The sequence below is a fragment of the Anomalospiza imberbis genome, chromosome 2 (assembly GCF_031753505.1).
Source record: "Anomalospiza imberbis isolate Cuckoo-Finch-1a 21T00152 chromosome 2, ASM3175350v1, whole genome shotgun sequence".
NCBI classification, from domain to species: domain Eukaryota; kingdom Metazoa; phylum Chordata; class Aves; order Passeriformes; family Viduidae; genus Anomalospiza; species Anomalospiza imberbis.
In genome coordinates, this window is record NC_089682.1 from 24,991,699 (window position 1) to 25,015,365 (window position 23,667).

At 41.5% G+C, this 23,667-nt stretch overlaps 1 protein-coding gene across 6 annotated transcripts in view; it reads right to left on the reverse strand.

The window, feature by feature from the left end:
- CARS2 (cysteinyl-tRNA synthetase 2, mitochondrial) overlaps positions 1–23,667 on the reverse strand; it is a 38,176-nt gene that overhangs the window by 10,417 nt on the left and 4,092 nt on the right. For 2 of the 6 annotated variants that reach the window (XR_010995929.1, XM_068180152.1), the window contains exons 4-13: positions 20,221–20,338; positions 16,923–16,994; positions 16,244–16,349; positions 15,445–15,528; positions 12,878–13,007; positions 10,471–10,604; positions 7,427–7,494; positions 4,723–4,789; positions 1,267–1,353; positions 283–421 (exon numbers count right to left, since the gene is read on the reverse strand). Coding sequence is in view for 5 of the 6 variants with exons in the window: in XM_068180152.1 (XP_068036253.1) it covers positions 283–421; positions 1,267–1,353; positions 4,723–4,789; positions 7,427–7,494; positions 10,471–10,604; positions 12,878–13,007; positions 15,445–15,528; positions 16,244–16,349; positions 16,923–16,994; positions 20,221–20,338 (1,005 nt within the window). In the remaining variant the exon portion in view is untranslated. The remainder of the gene's footprint in view (positions 1–282; positions 422–1,266; positions 1,354–4,722; positions 4,790–7,426; positions 7,495–10,470; positions 10,605–12,877; positions 13,008–15,444; positions 15,529–16,243; positions 16,350–16,922; positions 16,995–20,220; positions 20,339–23,667) is intronic. The other 4 variants (XM_068180157.1, XM_068180153.1, XM_068180156.1 and 1 more) reach the window with 3 other exon arrangements.

A 23,667-nucleotide genomic window follows, 5' to 3' on the forward strand; every position in this document is an offset into this window, starting at 1 on the left:
TTTGCCTCCTAAATCGCTCACGAGAGGCAAAGACGCCTGCGTTAGGACAGGCACACCAGGTAAGTAACTCCAATCTTAAAAACACAATGAACTGATTATAGCAGACTAAGAGCAAAAACAGCTGGCTAGAAAGAGAACTTTTAAAAAAAAACTGCCCTTGGTTTCTGGGCTTGGACGGAGGACTGCTGCTTAGTTCTTCGTGTCCTGCTTCTTAATCTGAACCTCTGAGTCTGTCAGCAAACTACTGCTCACATAATCACAATCTTTTAAGATAAAGATTACCTTTCCCACAGTATGTCTTCTCTAACAGGGTCACACACCAGCTGTCCTTTTATATAAGCATTTGCATCTCTAATAAATGAGGAGATTGCCTGAAGAAGGTTCTTTGCATCTTCCATGCTCTCCTCACTAAATTCTACTGCTAAGAAAAAAGAAAACAAGGCATTAGGATGCAGAGAATGTTGTTTGTCATACATAGGAACAGTATTTGGAGGCAAAGGAGAAGTTTGTTATTATTTGTACAGCAAACTTCTTACAATTAATTGCACATTTAATTAAAAGCTCCATTCTTCATGAACACCAGGTGGATTAAATCAATATAAAAGACAATCACTATATATGACAAAATATAACCCACTGGAGCACTTATCAAACTGATTCAAAAAGTTGAATCCGGAAGTTTACTGAAGTTTTTCCATTATTGAATCTCTCTGCAAAGTTATCAATCCAAAGCATTAGGATTTAATATACTACTAAGTGTTCTAGTGATGGCAACATGTACCTCTAATTTTGGGCCTATTCTAATTTAGGTAGACACAATCTGCATTTGGAGACGTCCAAAGAAGTCTAACCCTCACCACTGACTCTGTTTAAAGGGCTGCTTCACCAGCATCTAAAATCTTAATGAACCTAAAATTTGTGGTCTAGCTCCTGAACAATTCCCTCACAACATCAAAGCTAAACTGACCATACCACTTTGAGAAAGTTATTTTAGAGAAAATACAATTTGCTTTAACTCATAAGGACATGTCTAGGGTAGGATTCATCACACTCACACATATCAAAGCCTCTTATGGCCACTGGAAAGAAAGATAACCTCAAGGTAAATGATTCCTTCCATCCACAGCTGAGCTCCACTTTACATTGAGATGTGCCGTACAGGAACCCTACAGAGCTTCTCTTCCAACAGCCACAGTAACATTAGCCCTACCACTAATAAGGCATCCACGCACACAGACATCTCCACTGCATTCAGGGAAACCCTACCTTTGGAAGGCGATTCTACTGTGGGAGTTTCCAGAGTCCACTCCTGCTGGCAGGAGTTCAGCAGACTCCTCTCGCCCTGCCTGCACCCTGCCAAGTGCAGGTGCCAGACTAACTCGCTGTCACTTTTACTGGGAACTGCTATCAGTGAGAGGCTTTTTTTTATTTGTACAGGAATGTGCAATTTTCTGTAGAAAAGCTTTTAGACCCCACATAAGAGAGCTGACCTGACCTCAGTGGAAGTTGTGTCCACCTAGGACAGGCCTAAGTTTGAATACATTCCTTCCTCCAGTATCACACAGGAGCCATCCATAGCCAGTGCAGTATTGCTTCACTGTTGTATACCTGACCTTAGCAATAAGGTACATCCAAACTACAGCTGCCAGCATATTCCTAATATCATCATCACTGAGCATCACCCATAGCTTCCAAAGAAATCTCACCTCTGATCCTGCCTATGGTGCATCCAACTGCTTTTCAGAATTACCCAGTGCTGCCCAGACAGACTCTTTAGAGCAGACAGTTTTACCAAGACAGATATAAGAGGGAAAAAGCAGCCAGAAGTGAGATCTGATCTCATTTCCATTAGCCTAAATCCCAAGCAAGCCTGTTTCAACAGACTTTACACAGGATTTACCCCGGTGTAACAAAGGTGTAAGTCTGGACCTGTATTTGTCAGATGTTTCACTTGTGTATAATTAAAAATCTGCATTACTGCCTCATTAAATCAAGCTTTACACAGTTTTTAAAAAGACCAATATACAGACCACTATAACACAATGTGACACAGAGTGATCATTTATATACGCTAGGATTATTCAATTGATTAACCTGGTTACAAGAATTCTGCAAGGAATACTTGATACAAGTTTATCCTGATGAAACCTACATTGGTTCAAGCCATTCTTCATCCCCAGTTCAGGACATACTCCTAAACCACTGCCTGCAGGCACTGCAAACCCGTAACACAGCACAGGCAAGCCTGGCCCTATAACACTCCTTCCCTCCTTTGCCACCGACAGCCCAGATAATCACCACTGCCCCCAGAGCTCAGCTGCACCCCGAGCAGCTCTGTCCACCACTCCAATCAGGCAGAGAGGGTGATGAAGCAGAGGAACCCCATGCAGAAAAACTTTATGGAAGGATGATCAAAGTCTCTTCTCTCTGCCTTTTCTCCTCTTCCCCACAAGCAAGGCACGCAGCTTTATCCTCCCTCTGACAATGGTCATCACAGGAAGGGATTCCACTCCCATGAAACACGTGCACCTCCCTGCACACATCCCTTTCAACCCTTGCCCCTCCAAGGCTGGGCCAGTCTGGAGTTACATTTGTCTCTATTGTGCCTGTTAGCACACACGGACAGGGGGATAGCCCAGACAACAAAAAAGGCCCATTCCAAACCAAAGAAACCACAGTATCAAGCATGAGCCATTCCCAACTGTCAGCAGCTGCCCTCATCCACATGTCTACAAAGATCTTTTTCACAGATTCAATCCAATGTTTCTGGTACCAGCTGACCCCCAAACCTGGATTTTACAAAAGGCTTTCTTTGGCAGGTAGGAATGGCAGGAACCATCACCCACAGATCTAGGCTATAGAAACCTCTTAAGAAACAAGAAGGTGCTTGGGATCTCACTTCTAATAAAAATACGAGCAGACAGCAAGACGCGAAGGATTGCAGCAAACTTATGCTTAGACCAAAGTGAATGTTGATAGCAGGGACACAAGCTGACAGGCAGCACAGTAAATACTTGGCTCAGCAGACACCAACTCTGGCTCATTATTGGGAAGCTGATAATGCACATGGCCTTGTAAGGTGGAGGTGGGAAGTGCAGACTTCTGAGCAACCCTTACCTGCCAGCTGGCTTATACTCTGATATGACACCAGCATATCCTTTCATCAAAGCCACCCACATCCACACAGGTAGCAATCTTTTTTTACCTCAGGGGGCTGTTTATCCTAGAAGTAATGCAAAAAACACAGGTTCAAATTCAGCCAGCTGACAAGGAGTGAAGAAAGCCTGCAGGCAGCTCTCCACTGCAGGGCTCTAGTGTCATTCCTTGCCCTGAGACAAGGTTAGAAACCACCAGACATTTAGCTCTTGCTAACATGACAAACATACATACATATATATATATATATATATGATAGTGCTAGCAGGTGTTAGTCTTTCCTTTTGTTTTAAACACACATTCGTTCACAACTCCCAAGTGCCCCCAGCCAGGGAGCCACCTAAGTGTACACAAGGTATTTCATCTCCTAAAAGAAGCAATCAGCCGAATGTGCCACCACTCTGCAGTACCACCCCAAAACAGCCAAGCATGCCACCAATCCACTGCCTGCCCCAAACAGGATGCTGTTCTGCAGCAGACCTTCCAACTGGATTCAACCCTCTCTTTCTATGACAGTGGCAGGGAAGTTAATAACCACCTCTCTCTTTACTATCCCATGCTTTGAAATATTGCAAGGATCTACTCAATTCCTGATGCCTTCAACTGTCCTAGGAGAGGGAGGATCCACCAGGAACATCACACGGGTGGCTCCAGCAAGGCAGTTAGCAGTATGAACAAGCAGAAAGACTTCTCAGTCCAATGACTGCACGACTATAAAGACTGGCAGCACACTGCATGCTGACAGGCACGAGCAGTGCCCCAGAGCCTTGGCCACGCTAGCTCTCGCAGTCACACTGCTACAGGTGCTTTATCCAAGGCAGACAGAGGCCCACTGGAACACCACAGCAGCTGCTGCCCTATGCTCCATCATTCCCTTGCCATGCCAGGACAGCCAACAAGCCAGGTGACCCAGCAGTGTTAAGGAACTACCACCTGCTTTTGGCAGGACCCAATAAACTGGTAGGAACACAGACACATGAAAACCTCTTCCAGCTCAAAGTAGCATCTACCTGCTGGAAACACTACGGGGTACACAGGGAAGCTGACAAAATCTCCCCACCAGCAGAGAGATGATCTGCCAGGCTAAGGTGTTCATTAGGCTATCACGTGCTGGTCTAAGCGAGCTGCACTGCACCACAGAACTGCCTGAACACTCAGGAACTCCACAGGACAAAAATGGTAACACAGCAGGGAGATAAAAAATATTAGCCAGCCCTCATTATACTCCCTACAGGAATATAAGCCACAGCTCCATCTAGATACGTCTCCACAAACAGCTGATCTTGACTGACTGATCATAACTACAACAGATGCAAATCGGAGACAGAGGTAATTCATGAATTAAAAGTGCAATTAACTAAGAGTCACAACTAACTGCAGCTTAAAAAGGTATTTAAATGAATAGTTATGTACTGTGCTCAGTAAAGACAATTTTCTAAATGTTAGCCAAAGGGCAGGCCCACAGAGCACCACCAAAACCTTCGCACCCTCTGCGTTCCGGGAGCCACAGGGCCCCGCAGGCGGAGCTCGCCACGCACAGCTCGGCGGGGAAGGGCTTTTCCTTACCTGAGCTGTATCTGCCGCGCAAACAGAACATTCTGAATTGATCTGACGAACATTTCTTCAGGAAATCCTAAACTCCGTGCACAAAAAGACAGCTTTAGCACGATAATGATTTCCTCAGGAGCCCTTCCACCCCCTTGCTTTTCAAACTAACATGAATAACACATCTTTGCAATTTAAGACAGGCATAAAATCTTTAAACTCTAACACTGCTTTAAAACCTAAACTAAATAAAATTAAATTCCACATAAGATAGATGTGCATATACATATACAAGATATAAATATACACACAATGTCCAATTTAAGACAGTGAAAATTACTTAGCAAGTTCAATCAAACATACACTGTATAAAGACCTTTGCAAAAAAAAAAAAAAGGAAATTATCAGACTAAGATTGGGATACAATCTTAAAGAGAGGAAAGCTCCTGAGTTTTGCAAACTTTACAAAAAAAAAAGATTTCTTGAAAAAGAAAATAAGTGTACTTTTTCTGCAGGACTAGAATATGAAGAAATACAGGGAGTGAACAAAGATATATCCTAGCAATAAAAAAAGAGTTATCTGTGTCAATTATGAAGCCTAATAAACTCCACTCTAATATATATCTAGCTTTACAAATAATTTACTCCAGTAAACAGTAAACTATTAGTATTACTACTAGTACAATTAATTCATATTGATAGTATAATGAGCTATTTAAATGTTTGGAAGGTACACTAATAAAGCATTCAATCTCTTCCAACCCTGCTCTCAGCAAGGCTGGACACTGTGGTAGATTGACTGTGACTATTGTACTTCTGGTTTTGGTTTTTTTTTAATTTGCAAACTGGTAAGGATCACTGAAGTGCCACAAGAATCAAAAATCTTAAGAAGCCAGTACTAGTGAGCAAATATGGAAAGTGTCATTTACTTTAATCTCACATTTTAAAATAAGGCTTCTGCTAAAAGACTAAACCAGCATGAACAGTGAAAAAAGCATCAACAATGTGCTGTCTCTCAAGTGAAAATAGAAATAATTGATGCAATCACAATCAAGAAACAGTGATATAGATTGTTTTGGTGGGTGCTTGTTTGTTGTGGGTTTTTAAAATAAATGGGATATAAATGAGTGTAGCCAATATGCCCAGCAGCTTTACACTAATGTACAGAGGTAGAACAACATGAGTATGGAAATACATTCAAATTTGGGAAAGGACCATCCAAACTAGAAAAAATAACTCTGCATTTCCTTTAAAACAGAGAACAGATGAAGAATCATAGCTCTTTGAAAGTAGGTTGCTTCTTGGCCCTGTCTTATCACAATCTCTTTGATTTTTAGGATCAGAATTATTAGCTATTTAAAAAAAGGAAAGAAAAACATGGAGTAGAGTATAAGGTGGGGGGGGGGGGAAACAGGGCAGATGGATGCAGAGGATGCAAGGCTGCTGTGCCCAGGTGACAGCCTGGGACACAAGTGGCAACTGGCTGGACCAAGGGTAGATCCTGGACAGACCTCCCCTCTTTTGGCACAGGCACAGGCACAAAACCTTCCATGTAGGGCTTAACTTTCAAGGTGCAAGGCAGCTGTACAGGAAAAAAATGTTTCACTGGACTGAAAATCACTTCTCAGGAAGGATTAATGCTTGTTAGCCATGTGTAAGAGCAGACATGAAAAGCAGAAACCTACAAGGAAAGAGAGACAGGCCAGAAATGTTTGTTTCCTCAACACAAGCTGTGCCATCATGGGGAACACGGAGGGGAACATTTTTGTATGCTGCTTTTAACTCCATGCACTGCATTTGTGGTCATTTCTCTACCCTGTCCACAACATCTGCTGAGACTCATGAGATTTCTGTGAAAATTGTGAGCTCCAGGGAAACAGGGCTTAACTGTACCCAGACAGCATCAGAAGACTAAAGAATAAAGCAGCTCATATTGAACATCTTTTTAAAGGGATTTTAACTATTTTTTCCAAGAGGGTAAAGGGGAACATATATGCCAAAGCAGCTTCCCAAGCTTTGTCTAAAGGAAGGAAATGACCCTATTCCAGCAGTAAGCATCAGCCATCACAGGAGCCATCCCAGCAGCATGCACAGCTGTACCAACACAACTAGCAGAGAAATCCCACCCCGGGCCACACCAAAGACCTGGGGACTCAGTGAAATATGACAGTCATGTGGCTCGTGGGTATCAAAAGGCAAAGCTTCTGTGCATCAGCAAGGTCACCTTATAAAAATAAAGGGTAATGGGAGAGACTGCTGCAATAGTGGTTCAGGATACCCACTAGCTTTCCTGACAAAACACTGACACTATATCCCATTTCACCTAAAGAATGACTAGGAAGAACATCCATTCTTTTCCAAGTCCGAGCTTTTTCAAAGCATTATTAAGAATAATGAGAACCCATCACTACAGAACAGAATCCTTCAGGTTGGAAAAGACCCCTGAGATTGTCAAGTCCAACCACAAATCTACAGTGAAGGATTCTGGTACTGGGCACAAACTCTGCTCCTACAAACACTCTCAGCTCAGCAAGACCCATCGTTATAAGAAAACCATGAATCTGAGCAGGTATCCTACCTCCAGATCCACAATAACAGATACATCAGTACTAGAGAAACACTGCAACATAAGCACACACTCCAAAGTTTTCTCAAAAGAGGCCCATGATTAATATTTACATATTACAAACCTACAAAATTGTTTCAATTAAAACAAAGAAATTACCTTAATCGTTATGTAGTTTTTTAATGACTTTGACATTTTTTCTTGACTTCCTTTAGCATGCAAATGCCCTATAGTAAAAAAAAAAGGAACTAATCAGGATAAACAGGTGTGCTTCTGAATAGTGAGCAAATGACAAAGACTGCACTGAGACACTGTAAATGTTGGAGGCAGCATATGCTATGATGGATACAGGCTGAACATTTCAATGTAATGAGCATCAGTTTCCAATAGCTTTGCCTACAGTCCTGCACACGTCTCCAGCCTCAGAACTTCCACTGGGTGAATTATAAAATATAGACATTTAAAACATTTAAAAAAACACCAAAAAAACCAAACCCACCACCACCATGAGTCTCCATGTTCAGAATTGATAATAAACTGATAAAAACAAGAAAGCAAATAGTTTCAGTCCTCACAAGTACCTTACCTGTTACTCTTGACTTCTCAGAAGTATTTTAAGAAATATTTTCCAGTGATCTAGCATTAAAAAATCCTTAATACTCAATCTTCTGTAGTTATTACTTGCTGATGGTTGTTAACATTATTTTTTAATCCCACAGTTTTATAGCACTGGTTCAAAATATCTTAAATGCAAAATGAATTTTCTACAGATTCTCAACTTCTCCAAACTTGTGAGACTGAGAAAAAGCAGGATGAGGGAGGGATGCAACTACAATACCTAATTTGAATTAGTTTATTTTGAAGTGTGATCTCTGAGCACTGCTAGAACAAGCAATAGCCACACAGATCACTGCTTTGCAGGGCTGTAGCACAGGAAAAAGGTAGTAACACTGCATTTAAGAGAGTATGTAAAGCTTGGCTTTAGGACTGAAAGTGCTGTTGAAGAAAGACAGGAGAGGTATAGCCTGAGGTTGCCTGCTTCCAGCTCTCATCCATGTGAGCCACAGCAGCACCACTGATGGAAAACACCAATTATTCACAGCACTGGAGAGATGGCAAACATGCTGCCACTGAAAGACTACACAGCATAATTTCAGAAATGTTGTTAAAAGCCTTAATAGGCTTCTCCTAATGAAAGAGTAATTCTCTAAGTTACCAACCACCCACAACTAATGTAAGATCTTAGGCACTTCTGTGACCTGCAGCATCTAGCATTTAATCATACTTCGAGGCAGATTTTTAAGCATAAATTTCTCTTGCTCTGTAATACCCTACCAGTACTACATTCTTTCACATTTGGCAGCACAGTGATACCAATGCCTCAGAGAGCAAGAACAACATATGTTCGTGCTCCTACTTTTATGAGTGGTGAGAGAAGTGGAATTTCTTGCTCAGCAACCCAAGCAGCTGTCTTTATTTTGTGCTACTCGCTGCACAGAGCTTCTTTGCAGCCTTGCCTGAAACCCTCTTGCTTCCAGAAGTAGACAAAATCCCCATTACACTCATGTGGATATGAAAGCAACAAGCTCAGGCCTGATAACTGGACCTGAAAAGCTCATAGTTTCACTCCTTAGCTATTTCTGATAATGATTCAAAGCTACAGGAACTCACCATGAGAAGACTACTTCCAGTCCTACCCTGACCACCTCGAAATTTAGTTTTGCACAACATACTCTATGGAGAGTAGGAATGAATCAAAAAATCCATGGATGCAGGAATAGCTACAGCACCTACCCATGATAAAAAAAAAAAAAATTGCTTTCACTGTCTGTGCTGTCTGCTAGCAGGTGAGGCCACTTTCACCACTGCACTGTTAAACCTGGGACATTCAATAAGCATATTCAGGCTGTGAGACAGAGCTGGACACCTGCAGCGCTTGGGACTCCAGTAAAACTCACAGCCAAAATTCTCCTGGGAGAAGGGGAAGAGCCTGGGTAAGGTTACTTTCTCTCTTTTGCCTAAATACTGACTTAATTAACTTCAGGCAGACAAGCTCAAAATAGTTGGACTGTGTTTTCCTAAAAAGGTACCAGTAACATCTGAATTTGAATTAATATTCCTCTTCCGAGAGTTTCAGTACTTAGAATTATTTCATTCAAGAACACAATATACAAGGATTTTCATAACTTCGGTTTGGCGCTCTTCCCAGAGTACAAGTAGTCTAAAAATAAAGTCCTTATAAGATTTATCTCCACTGCAGGGATTTTCTTCCGCTAATGGGGACTGCTCTTCCAGTTCTGAGCTGCTAAAATTCTGAAGTCTGTTAGCAGAATAAATTGTTTCTGAAGCTGATTCATTTGCCCTAAATAATTCACATCATCATCCTCCAGCAAGACTTTCTGACTTAATGAATGTAATCTGTCAGCTCCTACAGAACTTCAGTGTAAAAACTGCCCTTGGTTAAATTAAGTTCCCCCATTTTTTTTTTCAATTGACTCTTCTTTATTTAGCTGGTATCAAAAAATATTTCCCCTACAGATTCATTTCCAAGTTTGAAAAGCCAGATTCACTGGTTTGTCAACAGAAGGCTCCCCTTGGCAGTAACCAGTGCATCTCAATGGAAGTGCAGAGGATTCCACAGCGCCTCGGGAACAAAGCACACCCTGGAGGATGCACCAGCCTCTGGACAATTGCTGTTGATTTACAACAGGCTCCACACTGGGAACTGAAACTAGAATTCCATATTCATCCCATACAGTACAAATATATAAAAATGAAAGATCATGTAATTCCCAGAGTGCACCACAGGCTTAACTCTGCAGCTCTTCTACTCAGGGAAGCAGCTTCAAGAGTTCAGAGGCATCCTGCCCAAAATACTGATCAGCAAAAGAGAGGCTGCAGACTTGAATCTGACTTTCTATTGACTTCAGCTGTCCATCCAGAACCACCACGACTGCAACAGGAAGAACAACTGCCAAGGTTTCCATCAATGGGAACAGCACTAGAGCCGTCAGTGATGTAGTTCAAAGCACTGTACAGCACAGACTTCACTGAATGAAGCACTTTTATGCAGAGGGACCAAGGAGTAGTTCTTCGTAATGCCAGGCAGTGTAACGTGTTCTCACAGCATGAAATGCCAAACTTAAAAAACCCCAAACTATCGTATTTGTACAGGCCTCTCGAGTGATCAATATTTTACTTACCAGAATGCAGAAAGTAATTCCCCCATTGCTCACACTGATGATATACCTCACACTGGGCAATTTCATTTTCATGATGAGGAAATGCAAGATCTATTCCACCAGTATGGATGTCCAGCTGCTTTCCAAACACTGCACTGTAACAATATTTTCCTGATCAGCAAGTAGAACACCACAAAAGATTTTTGTAAAAAGAAATGCAGATAAAAATAAGATGAAACAATAGAAATTTAAGTGTACAACTTAGTAACTTCACTTTTCAAACAAGACTTTATACATACCTTGGATACCAAAACTGCAGCAGAACTTATATGAACAGGACCCATATCTGTTCACAATTACTTCTCCTTAGTAGAAGCAATTATTTTTCTACCTTAAAGGATGGCAAGCAGGATGTCTCCTTTCCTTGTTCTGCTACAGTTTCAGTATCAGACAGGTGCCTTTATGTGCAAACCTAACAACTTACTTCTATAAATTTGGTACTACTCTACCTTATCTTGTACCTTTTCTGCAAGAATTCAAACAATAGTGTGCACAGTCAGGTCAAGCTGGGCAGGTTAGCAACTTTATTTTGCCTATCTGTTTAACAAAGTTTACACTTACAGCCTCACAGGGATGTGAGTCAACCTTAACTGCTCAGAAACCAGCAGTGCTCAAGCAGGGAAAGATGCAAGGCCTACAGACAATCACACAGGCCTCCCATATGTCACCTTAACAAGCTGCACCTCGTAGCTGGCTAAACATTAATACTTTGGTCCCTTTTTGAGACAAAACACCCTGCTAACACTGTGCCACATGATGGCTTTGCAGAAGCTGTTCGGGCACAGGAGGAAAAGAGAAGGAGGAGAAGAGAGGAGGGAAGAAAGAGCAGCTGTCACCATCCCCCAGGTTCATCCTTCTCTGCTCCTTCCTGCTTCAAAACCAGCTAAAGCACAAGTCTTTCCAGGACTGACCCTCGCTTTCCCATGTGCCACCTACAGAGGAGCACTTGATGTTTCCTCCAACAAAACCAGTAAGAGCTGGAGAGAGGTGACAGATGGATCTGCCAAATGCGCAGGGCCAGGAGGAGCCACCCACCTCACCACAAGGGAAAATGCATAGAGAAGATCAGAGCTGAGGGGCTCAAAGCAGGGAATTCCCTCCTTCAGGGCTGCTCTAGAGACCAGAGACCCCTCATTCACAGACTTATTAAAATTAATTCACCTAACATAGTTAAAGTGCTTTGAGATGCTCGGCAAAACAGACAGCTAAGTGAGTATTGCTTAAAAATGGGCCTTCAGCAGCTGACTGGGACAGCAAATTGTTTTAGGTCACTTACCAAAGTAAGCTTTCCATTTTTCACAGTCCAAGATTACTACAATCATGCTCTCCATGGGTCAGTTTTTATTTATATGGCAGGAGCCTCATCCAGCCTCAGTAAAATACATTTTTACAGAAAGAAATGCAGACTATAAACAGGACTGCATTAGCAGACAGGCCATGTCATAACTGGCATTTCTTATCTGTGCACTTCTGTCAGAGGTTGTACATCAAACACAGCATGATTTTGTGCACTTTGATTTCTTTAAGAGCTGCCTCACTATGCTGAAACTATTTACAGACAAAAAAATCACCCTTATAAACACTTTTCACAAGCAGGTGGAAATGACTAACAATCCCAAGTGCACCAGAAAACCCTATGAAAGAAAAACCTAAAGCAGCTGTTTCCACCTGCTTTCAGCTTAGCTAGAATTTTAAGCTGAACAAGGTCAGATCTAAACTATTTCTTATTAGCTTCCAAAAAAATATCTGAGACTAATGCAGAACTAATATATTATCAATCTTCCAGGAGAGAAGACTTTTTCTCCTGTGGTGAAAATAAAACTTTAAATTAAGAGCAAATTACATCAAACCAACTGCAAGGAAAACACTACTCAGCAAGAACGCTGAATAACACTTAGATTATTAGCATGAACATCCACAGCTGCTGTTAAAATAAGGTCAGGAAGATCTCATAGATCAAGCTGTAATCCCACACCAAGTCCTCCTGACACCTACATCCTGAACTAGGTCTGATGGAGACTGCTAGAAGTGGAAGGGAAGCGAATGAAAGAGGTACCATAACTTTCACCACACCTTTGGTTACTCAGCTCAAGTTAAAAGACTGCTGATCGACTGTGTGATCCGCTGTGCTGTATTTTAAGCACCAAGTCTGACTCAGGAGAAGGTGCCAAAACATAGAGACAGCAGTGACAGTGAGGTGAAGCAGAGTTTATCTGGGCCACATGTGACATCCCAAGTTGCATAAAATGGTCACATTAAAACCAGTGCTATCAACTGATCAGAAAACACTTTCAATACTGCTGCTACCATTGTACTGTGACTGAAAACAAAAATAGCCTTAGATTTATCAAAATCCAAGAAATCTGACCTTGATATTGTGGAACACTCAATGTGCCATCCAGGTCGTCCTTTTCCCCAGGGAGAATTCCATGATAGCTCTTGAGGCTTGGCAGCCTTCCACAGGGCAAAATCTTTACCATGTCGTTTATCAGAATCAACTGGCAAGAATAAGTCATTTGTTAATGGGATATGTCTCAAAGAAAAAAAATGACCAAATGAAAGCAAGAGGAAATGTGTGTTTAGTGAACTACTCTGATTTTAATCCCCTTCAATCAACTTCTTTTCACTACAACTTCCCTCTCTTCCCCCTCACACAGGGGAAAATTAAAACATTGAAATAGATTTTGACAAGCTACAAAGATGGATTCAAGATTCCTTAATATAGCCTATCCTATCAGTCCTTTTATTCTTCCCTGGTTTGCCTTATTTTTATTCCTTTACATATCAGTTACATATCAGCCAGTTTCCCCAGGACAAACTGACTGCACTACAGCAGAAAAGGTTATAAAACCAAACCAAAACACACAAACAAACAAACACCCTACAACTTTTTCTCTAGAACACAATTACTTTGTGTTTTAGACTTTATAAAACAAAGTGCACAGAAGTAAGAATCAAAACTGTTCTTGGACAGTAACAATTTTTCAGTATGGTTTTCACCAATGGGTTCTCTACAAAGGTTTCCTCACAGCTGTATTTGTTCTTTCCTTCACTACATTGCCACAGATGCAGTCCTTTTTGTCACAACACTGCAAATAATAGACATTGCTTGTGCTCATCTCTGATGACTCCTAAACTCCAGTCAAATACACAGCACTCCCTGGCAGGAGCCACAGAACAGCATTCTGGGCTTTCTTTCTGACAAATACACAACCTCGCTTTTAGAATCATACAACTCAAAATTCCTAAGAACTAAAGATACAGAAATATAGCCCTAGTTTTATCCACTGAATCTTCACCTGGGCTCTTTCACTAGATTTCCAAGTTTTGAGTGACCAGTATCTGCTGACTCCAACCCTCTTTTGCCCCTTTTTGAGTATACTGCTACAAAAGAGCACTCCTCAACTCCTCAGCTATAAGCAAAACAAGTGTCAAAATTTTTAGAAATAAGAATGCACTTAGTTGTGACGAGAGGGGAAGCAGGGTAAAACACATAATCAGTCACAGCTGAGGCTGGAAGGTACATCTGGGGACAGTCTAATCCAACCCCCTGCTCAGAGCAAGCGCAGCTACAGCAGGCTGCCCAGGATGGTGTCCATTCAGGCTTTGATTATCACCAAGGATGGAGACTCCGCAGCCTCTCTGAGCAACATGGTTTGTGTTAACCATCTTCAGGGTAAAAAGGATTTTTCTTAGCTTGAAATGGAATTTTCCACGTTTCAAGTTGTGATCAGTGCCTCTTGTCCCATCACCAAGCACCACTGAGAAAAGCATGGCTCCATCTGCTCTACTCCATCAGTATGAGTACACATGGGTAGGATTCCCCTGAGCCTTCTCTTCTCCAGGCTGAGTAGTCCAAGCTCTGTCTGCTTTTCCTCATATGAAAGATGCTCCAGTACCTCCATCATTACTGTGGCCCTTTGCTGGCCTTTCTCCACTGCTGTTCTGGGGAGCCCAGCAGCAGACCTGCACTCCAGGCATGTCTCACCGGTGCTGAGCAGAGAAGGATCACCTCCACTGAGCTGCTGGCAATGCTCTTCCCTGTACAGCCCAGGAGGCTGCTGGCTCTCTGCAGTCAGTAATTACTTCTAAATAACTGTTGACAAGACGCATTCCCTCTGTAAGCTGCAATGCTGAAACAACTCCAGAGCAGAGCTGTGAGAAGTTCTGGCTGCACCTGAGCATCAGCCTCCAAGGCACTTTCAATAATTACAAACAGATTTTTTTTAAATTATGAAATACTGAACTTTAGTTTGCAAAAGGATGCAGGAGACCTAAATAAAATTGTCTGATGCAGAGACCCGATCAGATCCTTACTACAGAGAGGTTCAGCAATCCTGCAAAGCAGGAACTGGAGCAAAATCCCCACAGCCCAGGGTATAGGCCCGCTTTAGAACAGCGTACGAAGAGATTGCTCAGCCTCACACAAGGAGGCTGCTTAGCCCAGTGACAAGTAATGAAGGAAGCAATTCACCCAGTTAACTTCAGAGCAGTGCAACTGCCCCAACAAGAACATGGTAGGTGAGGTTTCCTTGCGTTTTCCCTTGAGTACCTCACTGCTGCCTACTGCAACAGCAAGAACACCACCTCACTGTGAAGTTTCTATGTACCACTGCCAAGTATTTAATTAAAATGGCTTAAGAATCCTAATTGTTCTAAGGTACCAGAACAAAGGTATAGAGGGAAAGACGAAAGGAAGACAAACCAAGTTTTCTCCTGCACTGGAGGAAAAAAAAGTTTCCTCCTGCACTCCATTCACTGGAGTGAGTGCCTCAAAAAATAACTATGAAAGCACTGTAATCCTAATTAAACAGAAGTTAGCTATACCAAATGGGTTAGAAAACTGTTTCAGACTGTTGAATGAAAGTTTGCACATAGATGCAAAATGCATTCAAACAATGCATTAATGCAAATAAGCTCGTGCCACGAACTTACCTGCTTCATCTTGGGTATCAGGGTTAATAGCAGTTAATACTCCATATCTTCTTCCCCAGGATTTAACATCAAAATAAACATTGCCTAATACAAAAGAAATGTTTAGTTGCATAGCAAAGATGGGGCACATTGATGAGAACTTGATAACATTTCCCCAAAAGCAAAACAAAGTGCTCTTCCACTCCCATTTGAAATTCTGATTTAGAAACTCAGAAATACTTCAAAAGTAGTAGCAGACGTTTCCATGTTATCCAGCTTTTCAGTAACCTCTGTGCACATGCTCATTCTGCCCATAGCATAACTCTGAATTCTGGAGATCTCCCAGGTTCTTCCTTACCCATGCACAATCAGCAATCCCCTCCCCTACTGCAGCTCAAGCTACACCCAATCCAGTTACAATGCACTTGAATTCTACAACCACCAGCTCTGCTAAAAAAAGAAATCCACACGTTTTGCTTTGCAGACACATCTTTTACAGCACAAAGGAGATACACAGCTCCTCTTCAGAGGTTTCCTGCAGCTTTCTTGTAGAAACCAGGTCAAGATTTCCTCAAGGAGTTTAGACAGCAGTTTATTACAGTAAACAATTATATTAAATAATGAGTTACATTTAACTTAGAAATTGAGTAATAGCTGTTCTGCCCATTCATGTCATCACAAACAAGTCACTCACACCCCGTTAAGCAACAGAAGGAAAGCCTGGCACAAGGTATTTCATCTGATTCCAAAACAAGATTACTAAGAGCAGTGACTTCCTATACATGTGCTGAACAAGGAGCTACCTTGCTCAAAGTCTTACCTTGTGAGGTTGCATAAGCTTGTCCACTGGAAATTATTGTTTCTATAAAGGAAATTATTTGAGGAATATTGTCAGTCACCCTCATATATACCATAGGAGGAAGGACCTTAAAGAAAGAGTAACATTGCATTAGCACACTGCCAATGAGTTCCTTCACTCTAAGAAACAAACTAAAAAGCTAAATTTTATCTTTTAAAAAAGAGTTGCAAGTATCATTAAAAAAATCATAAGCAGTATTTAATACACACACAGAAAAAATATTTGAGGGGTGGCAAAGAAAAACACTGATTTTCCTAGTGGCTCACTCTCTGCTTCTGACAGAGAGACAAGAAGCAAAGTCACCTGAAATCAGTGAAAGAAGATTTCGTGTTCCCTGTGCTTTCAATCAGGCTATTTCTGCATTATAGTAAATATGCAATATCTGTGAATCAAGGATCAACTGAATATGGAAAAATACTGTTCCAAAGTTTCGTTTATTCATTCCAAAGCTCAGGATTGCTTCTCCCCACATTTCCTTACTCAAAAGGTGTGCAGCATCATTCCAGAAGAATGAAAAAGTAAATCAGCACTGTTTCCAAGCAACAAATTTATTTTTTCAGATCAAACCCTCGAAACCAGATTCTTTACTAAAATAATTGCTGAGAAATACTCTTAAATTTAGAATCTTGAGTATTTGTACCTTTAAGGCAGCCATATCTTGTTTAAAGTCTTCTTCATAAATACGAGCAAGAGCTACTGGCGATATATTCATCTAAAAAAAAGAGAAGCAGATTAGCAAATCATAAGTCAGAGTAATGACATAAAATATGGCAATCTTTTCTCAGACAGCTAATAGCTAATTGGAAGACTTAAGAGTGCCCTCAAGGTAAAGAGTCAGAAAGACTTATTAATCTAACATTGACAAGGAGGAGATGTAAGTTATAAATAACTTAGAAGTAGTATTTCATTTATGCGTCTCAATTTCCAAAATATTGATAGATCTCTTTTAAGAGAAAGCAACCAAAGACTAAAATAATAAACTCCTTCCCTCTCTATTATTTTCCTCTTGAGAGGGTCTTTCATTTCTAGTGACAAAATATACTACCATACACAGGACATAAAAACCATTCAACTTACTGACAGGAAACACCAATACCACCTATGTGCCAGAAAGACAGATCAGAGACTTGCAGAATGAGACAAGATATTAATTTTCAGTGATTAAAAAAAATAAGCTATTTCAGCAGATCATGGGTACTCATAGATCTCAATACTGAAAGCCAGTTCCACGCTTTGCCAAGTCTGGCATTTCTCATGCACCTTCTCTACATTCCTCATTCATGGGACACGAACAGGTTCCTCTTGCAGAGGAGATGAGAAAATGCAACCCAAAAGGAAAGGTATTTGCACATGGTAAGGTACGTTTTTGTATTGTGTTTTTATATCTTTGTAACAGTTCTGTAATGGTTTGCCCCTTCACCCCCCATTTTCTCCCAATGGTTCCACCCTGAGCTCTCCCGCCCCTCCTCCAATGCCACCCCTCCCTGGTGCCTTGTCCATCACGCAGCTCCGAATCCCACCCTCCCAAAATCTTCCACCTTGGGCATCAAGTGAGTGGACAAAAGCCACGGGTCCCTCCCTTAACCTTCCCCCATTGGTTTGTGTTTCTGTCTGTCCTCCTGCCTTCCACTCCCCCAAACTCTCCCATTGGGTGGTGGGCATCCTTCCCCCTTGTCTCCGCTCCAGTACTTAAGGTGATTACGAAAGCCATGTGGTCACTTTCGGCTGCGGGGACATGGAACTCAGAGCTACCCAGAGCTTACAATAAACCTGAGACTTTTCCCCGGCCGTGAGTCGACTCCCTCATTACCTTCTCGGACGCCGCCTCTCCTCCATGCAAGGCAGACAGCAAAGTGCTCTGTCTTAACCGCTCCCCGAATCTGCCATGAGACACAGGGGAGTGTCCCCCGCTGCTGACCGTGCCTCTGCCGGACAGACGAAGCCAGGGGGCTTCAGAGAGAGCACAGCGGCAGTACGTGTTCTCAAATAGTCAGAAGAGGCCAGGGATTGAAAGATGCATGACAGCAAAATCTGCCCTAGCAAGCAACAGCATGGCATCAAAGTGTTTCAAATGCATGCTTTTACATCTTCTCTGAGAATAAACTACTGGAGAGAAGACAACATACTGAGTCTCTCCATCTTGCAGGTAACTGAATCATTAACAACATAAATCCCATTTCATCACTTCCAATTCATTACTGGAGCATCTTTATGGGTTCTGATTTTGAGAGAGTAGGTGGGTACCACTGTTTGTACAAACTCCTGGACAAAGCAGGAGTTCTGGTGAAGACAGTCCAGATAGTCATGAAGCAATGAAATGAGGACAGTGCTCAACACCAAAAAACAAAGATATGCTTCTGCCTACAGACCAGTGACTGGATTCATCTCCCTAGATAGCTCAGCTACTTCTTTAATCAAGAAAGAAACAAAGGAGCCTACAGAAAGAAGATGGAGAATTTCCTCCCATCCAGATGGATGTTCAACACACAAAAAGATTCATCTCCCTCTCAAAGGACCACTTTGCAGCACATTCAATTTAAACTAGTACCAACTTTCAGGTTTTCCCCAGATGAACCCCACCAGGGGATGAAGAACAAGCTTAGGCATGTTGATTCTACCACTGTAATGCTTCAGATGCACAGGTTCCAACAGCAAAAGTAGGCTACTGAGGTGAAGGCCTTGGCCATCCAAACGAAATGGTTGACCAAACATTTTAAAAAGTCACAAAAAAAAAGCCAAGAAAAGATGACTTCATAGAACCAAAGACTGCAGTAAAGCAACACATCTTCCAAGAAAATGTAAATTCCCCCCTCCTCAAATACAAAAGCTCCAAGATGTTCTCACAATAAGGAAAAAATTTAAAATGCAAACATGGATTTAAAATGCCTGAATTTTAGAGGGTGGGGTGTTTGTTTTGGAATTGTTTACTGCCTTAGAAAACATCAAGTAAATGGACTAAGGGACTAAGGGAACAGACATATTTCTACATGAGTGGTGTGCTAGTATTCATTTGAATGCAGGGGCCTGTATTTAACTGAGAAAGTAATGGTTTACTTAAAGATAAGTAAAAGGAACAGCTGTCAAATTCTCTGGCTCCAAGAAACTGTCTTAAAGCTTCCAACTGTAATTCAATCCAACACATTCACTTATGATCCCGAAGATATGAGTTATAGATTCTACAATCAAAATAAACAAAAAGACTTAAAATGCAGAATAAAAACACAGAATACACTCATAGTGCCTCAGTGCTCAAAAAGTGGTTTTAAAACCATTAAAAAAAAAAAGAATTGCAGTAATTATTCACCAAGCTCATCTCGAAAAAAGGTCAGATTAAAATTCAACTGAGAACCACTTACAACCCCAGTCTTATCAAGACTTACCGTTAGACACAATGTTAACTATCCTGTGGTGACAGACTCAGCCAGGCCTGGTGAAGCTTTCCAAGGTGCTGACATTGCAGCTAGATGGTTCTCGGCACCTTCCAGGAACTGCCCTCCGCCCCACGTGGCAGTGCTGTATGTACTGCCCTTCGTGATCACCGCACACAACACTTCTCCAGAACTCACTCAGAACCCTTCTGGCTGCTAAGTTTTGGGATAATTTCACTGTGCTGAGGATTCACGCAGGGCTTTTGCTCCCTGCTAGCCCCTCATGCAGGGGGAGAGGGCAGGAGAATCCCAGCTGTGGGTGCTGTAAGGCAGCTCCCTCTCTGCCTCCCCCCTTCACACAGCTGTAGCCATTCACCTCCACACAGCTCTGGACACTCAGCCCTCCTCACTCCCCTCCCCACACTAGGGGACCAGAAATCTCAACATTTATTATCTACTAATTGAAACAAACATAACTCAACAAAAGAACCCCAAACCCAGGTTAATTTTCCTATATAAGCAGCTTAGAAAATACCGAAAGGTTAGTCAAAGACTTCAGCAAACACCTACCTCATTGGCTCTTTTTATTATCTTGTCATCTATGTCTGTGATCCCCATCACCATGATAACTTCAATTCCAAAAAACCTTGTCATTATCCTTCGAATTATATCAAACCTAACATAGGAGCTGGAAAAGAAAGAAACACAAGCTTTTGAACATGCAGTAGTAAGAATAAAGTTAAACAAAAATAACCAACAGCAACGGGGACAATCTAATTAATCCCAACACTTGCAATTAAAAGATCTTCAGTGCATAAGGTGTTTTTCCAAAACTAGTTGCTACCTGCACAAAAGTCAAGCAATTTTCTCTTGAACTGGCCTACCCTCTTCTGGCATTAGTGACACATTACATCAGATTTTCTGAGTGTTTTCTTTTGTTGCATCTCTTTATTCAAAGGGTATCACAAGTTACAGGAGCCAGGAGACTCTTTCAAAGCCAACAGGACAAAACAACACAGAGATCAGATGTTCTCAAAATACATCCCTTGGGCTTAGTATATCCTAACAGGTTTTCAAAAATCATGCAGCAGAAGAACAAGGAGAAATAAAGCAGGATTCAAATTAACTTTTCTTAGGGTTGAGTAACAACAGATACCAGCCACCAATAAAGTATTTCATTCATACATGACCACAGATCTTTTCTGATAGCAAAGAGTAGATGCTCTATAGCTTATTCTGTTTTATTTACACTTGAGAATAAAACTTATTCTGAAAATTATTCAGGGCTTTTGCCACAAAGCAGAGTATTTAATGCTAAGAGATTGATGAGATACAAGCTGTATGGGGATGTTGCAGCTCCTTCTGCTCACAGACTCTCCATTTGTAATTCTCAAAACACACTTTGACTGAGTTAAACCGAATTACTAGGTGGCATACTAGAAGGTGACTAAAAACTCAGTGTCTGTCCTGCAAGATGATGAGAATCCTCAGTCTTTCTGGGCTGTCTTTTCCCCAAAGCCAGCAAGGAGGTCCACAGACCTACAGGTTCCCATTTCACCCACAGCATCACACAAACTGCAACTCCCATGGCCATCAGAACAAAGAAGTGTAAGCAACTACAGAAATGGAATTGCACCCTTCACTGCAGATGCCAGGTAAGGTACTGATTTATGGATGCAGAATATCTTGATGAAGAAAAATACTTTTAGCTGTTGTTTGTGCCATGCCCATGCTGAAAAAAAGACTTTTTGAAAGCCTTGCTGCCAGGGAGATAGTTTTTAATGAATAGCAGCTCACTGGGAGTACGGTTGATCTAATGTGGTGACACGATTCCATAAGAATATTAAATTGGCCTTTGGATCCTGTTCAGAGGAACAACGCCAGCATCAAAAGCTTGATATTAGATTTAACAGCCCTGCAGTCACTGTTCCCAGAGCAGGCACAAATTTCACACTGTTCCCTCTCCTCTCATCTTCCAACTGAATTAATGGAAGAAACTCTGCAAGAACAAGAGCAGATTTCCTGATACCACAGGGTCTTTACCACTTCAGGACTGATAAAAAAAACCAGCCAAAACAGACAGTCAAGATCAGGGGGTGGCAGAGCACGTGCAAGAGAAATCTCTCATGGTTAGTTTTACTTCAAAGCATTCAGCCAGGACCCTGGAGGCCAATCAGGCTGCAGGTCAAAGCAGTATAATCAAGGTCAGACCCAGAACTGAGTAAAAGAAATTGTATTATTTGCCTGTCTTACTTTTTTCTCTGTATAGAATGGGTGTTGAATGTCATATGGAGGCAGACAGAGCATCTGTTTTTAAGAGTGGAAGCACAACATACTACAGAATGTTAAATTTTTTAGAGGAATAGGAACTCCTTGTGGAATGGGGAGAGGACAGGAGACAAATAATGCCATTATTTCCAAATTCTCCTCAAGGATCTCAAATTCATTTCCATTATTCATTTCTGCTTTATTACCTGCTCCATTTGTTGTGTTTGACACGAGTCAAATGTAAGACAGAGGGGGGAAAAAGGAATTCTAGTGAGAAGAGAACATGTGGCAGGAGTGTAACAAAATGATGGTATTTAACAGGAGTAGCGGAGTAGCAACAGCCACCACTCCATTAGACTTTATGCTATTTCCCAGTGCCTCTCCTGGCCCCCAGCAGCAGCATACATTTCAGCTGTTCTATGGTTGGACCTAGCTACTGGGGGGAAAAGATACCATTCAATAAATAAATAAATAAATAGAACCTAGAGTGCTCCACCATCCTGAATAAATCAGCTGAGCAACAGGATGTCAACAGTGACATGTGTAAGACCAGAGATACCGGAAAGGAACAGCCAACTCCTCCCACGCTGGAGGGTTTAACCGATGAGAAAAGACAGCAAAAGGTCTTCAGTGCAGACACCTCGGCAGGCAACAGGAACAACACGTGAAGGTGCTTAAAGAGGTGCTAAAAGAGAGAATTATACCTGGTGTATCTGCATGATACACCAAAGGCAATATTCAGCACTAACCATTCTTTCTTAAATTAGCACATGAAGAGGTCAGCCCCGGGTGACATAGATGTAAGGCAAACCTCCACAGTGGGAAAGCCTGAAATTGCTAATTCAGACATGGGTAAGAAAAGATGGGTAAAAAAAAACAGGCAAGTGTAAGCAAGGCCTTACTACTCTCTCTTTTAATCAAGAAAGTCTGAGGGCAAGAGAAGCACTAAAAAAACCAGACATTTAAAACCCACAAAGAACTGCAAGCCCAAAGGGTGAAATTCTCCACCTCAATAAAACATTGTGGTCTAGATCAACTACACCCCTTAAGACAGAATTATCTCTACAATTCCCTTCCCTATTACACCATGTCAGGGAAGACAGGCCCTACCACACTAGAGAATCTCAACGGAGGGATAAAGACAAGAAACTTATAACCACCTACTTTACAGTTACTTTCAAGTGATGATTTTAAATCATAATTATTTCAAGGTAAACTGTAATGGAGCCTGTATCACAAAGAGCTGTAGATTTAAATACACAAATTATTGTGACTTTCAAATAAAAAAAGTTCTTATGAAAACACTAAGTACAAACAACTCCAAGATATCATGTTCTTGATTTTTAGGTCACCAGTAAAAAGCTAGGTCAGTTTTCTGCTGAGACTCGACAAAAGCAAGGAGGAAAAAGACACCACAACATAAACACAACAGTACAGCAGCATTAACATTAGTACTGACAACAGTACTTTCACATAGCTGGTATTTTAAGTCTTCCTTTTTACAGAACAAAGCAGCAGTTGTGCAGTTACTGTGATGGCTCAGTTCAACACTAACAAGATCCAACACAATTTTCTGAATGAAGCTGAGACAGGATGAGAAGCTGTGAAATCCCTTACATTGAACAGGAATTAATCAGTTACTGAAATGCAAAATATCTGATCTTCATACAGATGGCAATTATCTGATTGCCTGCTCTTCCAAAGAGCCCTATACAAGTTGCTCTTTAAGAATGCAGAGACAGAACCTTA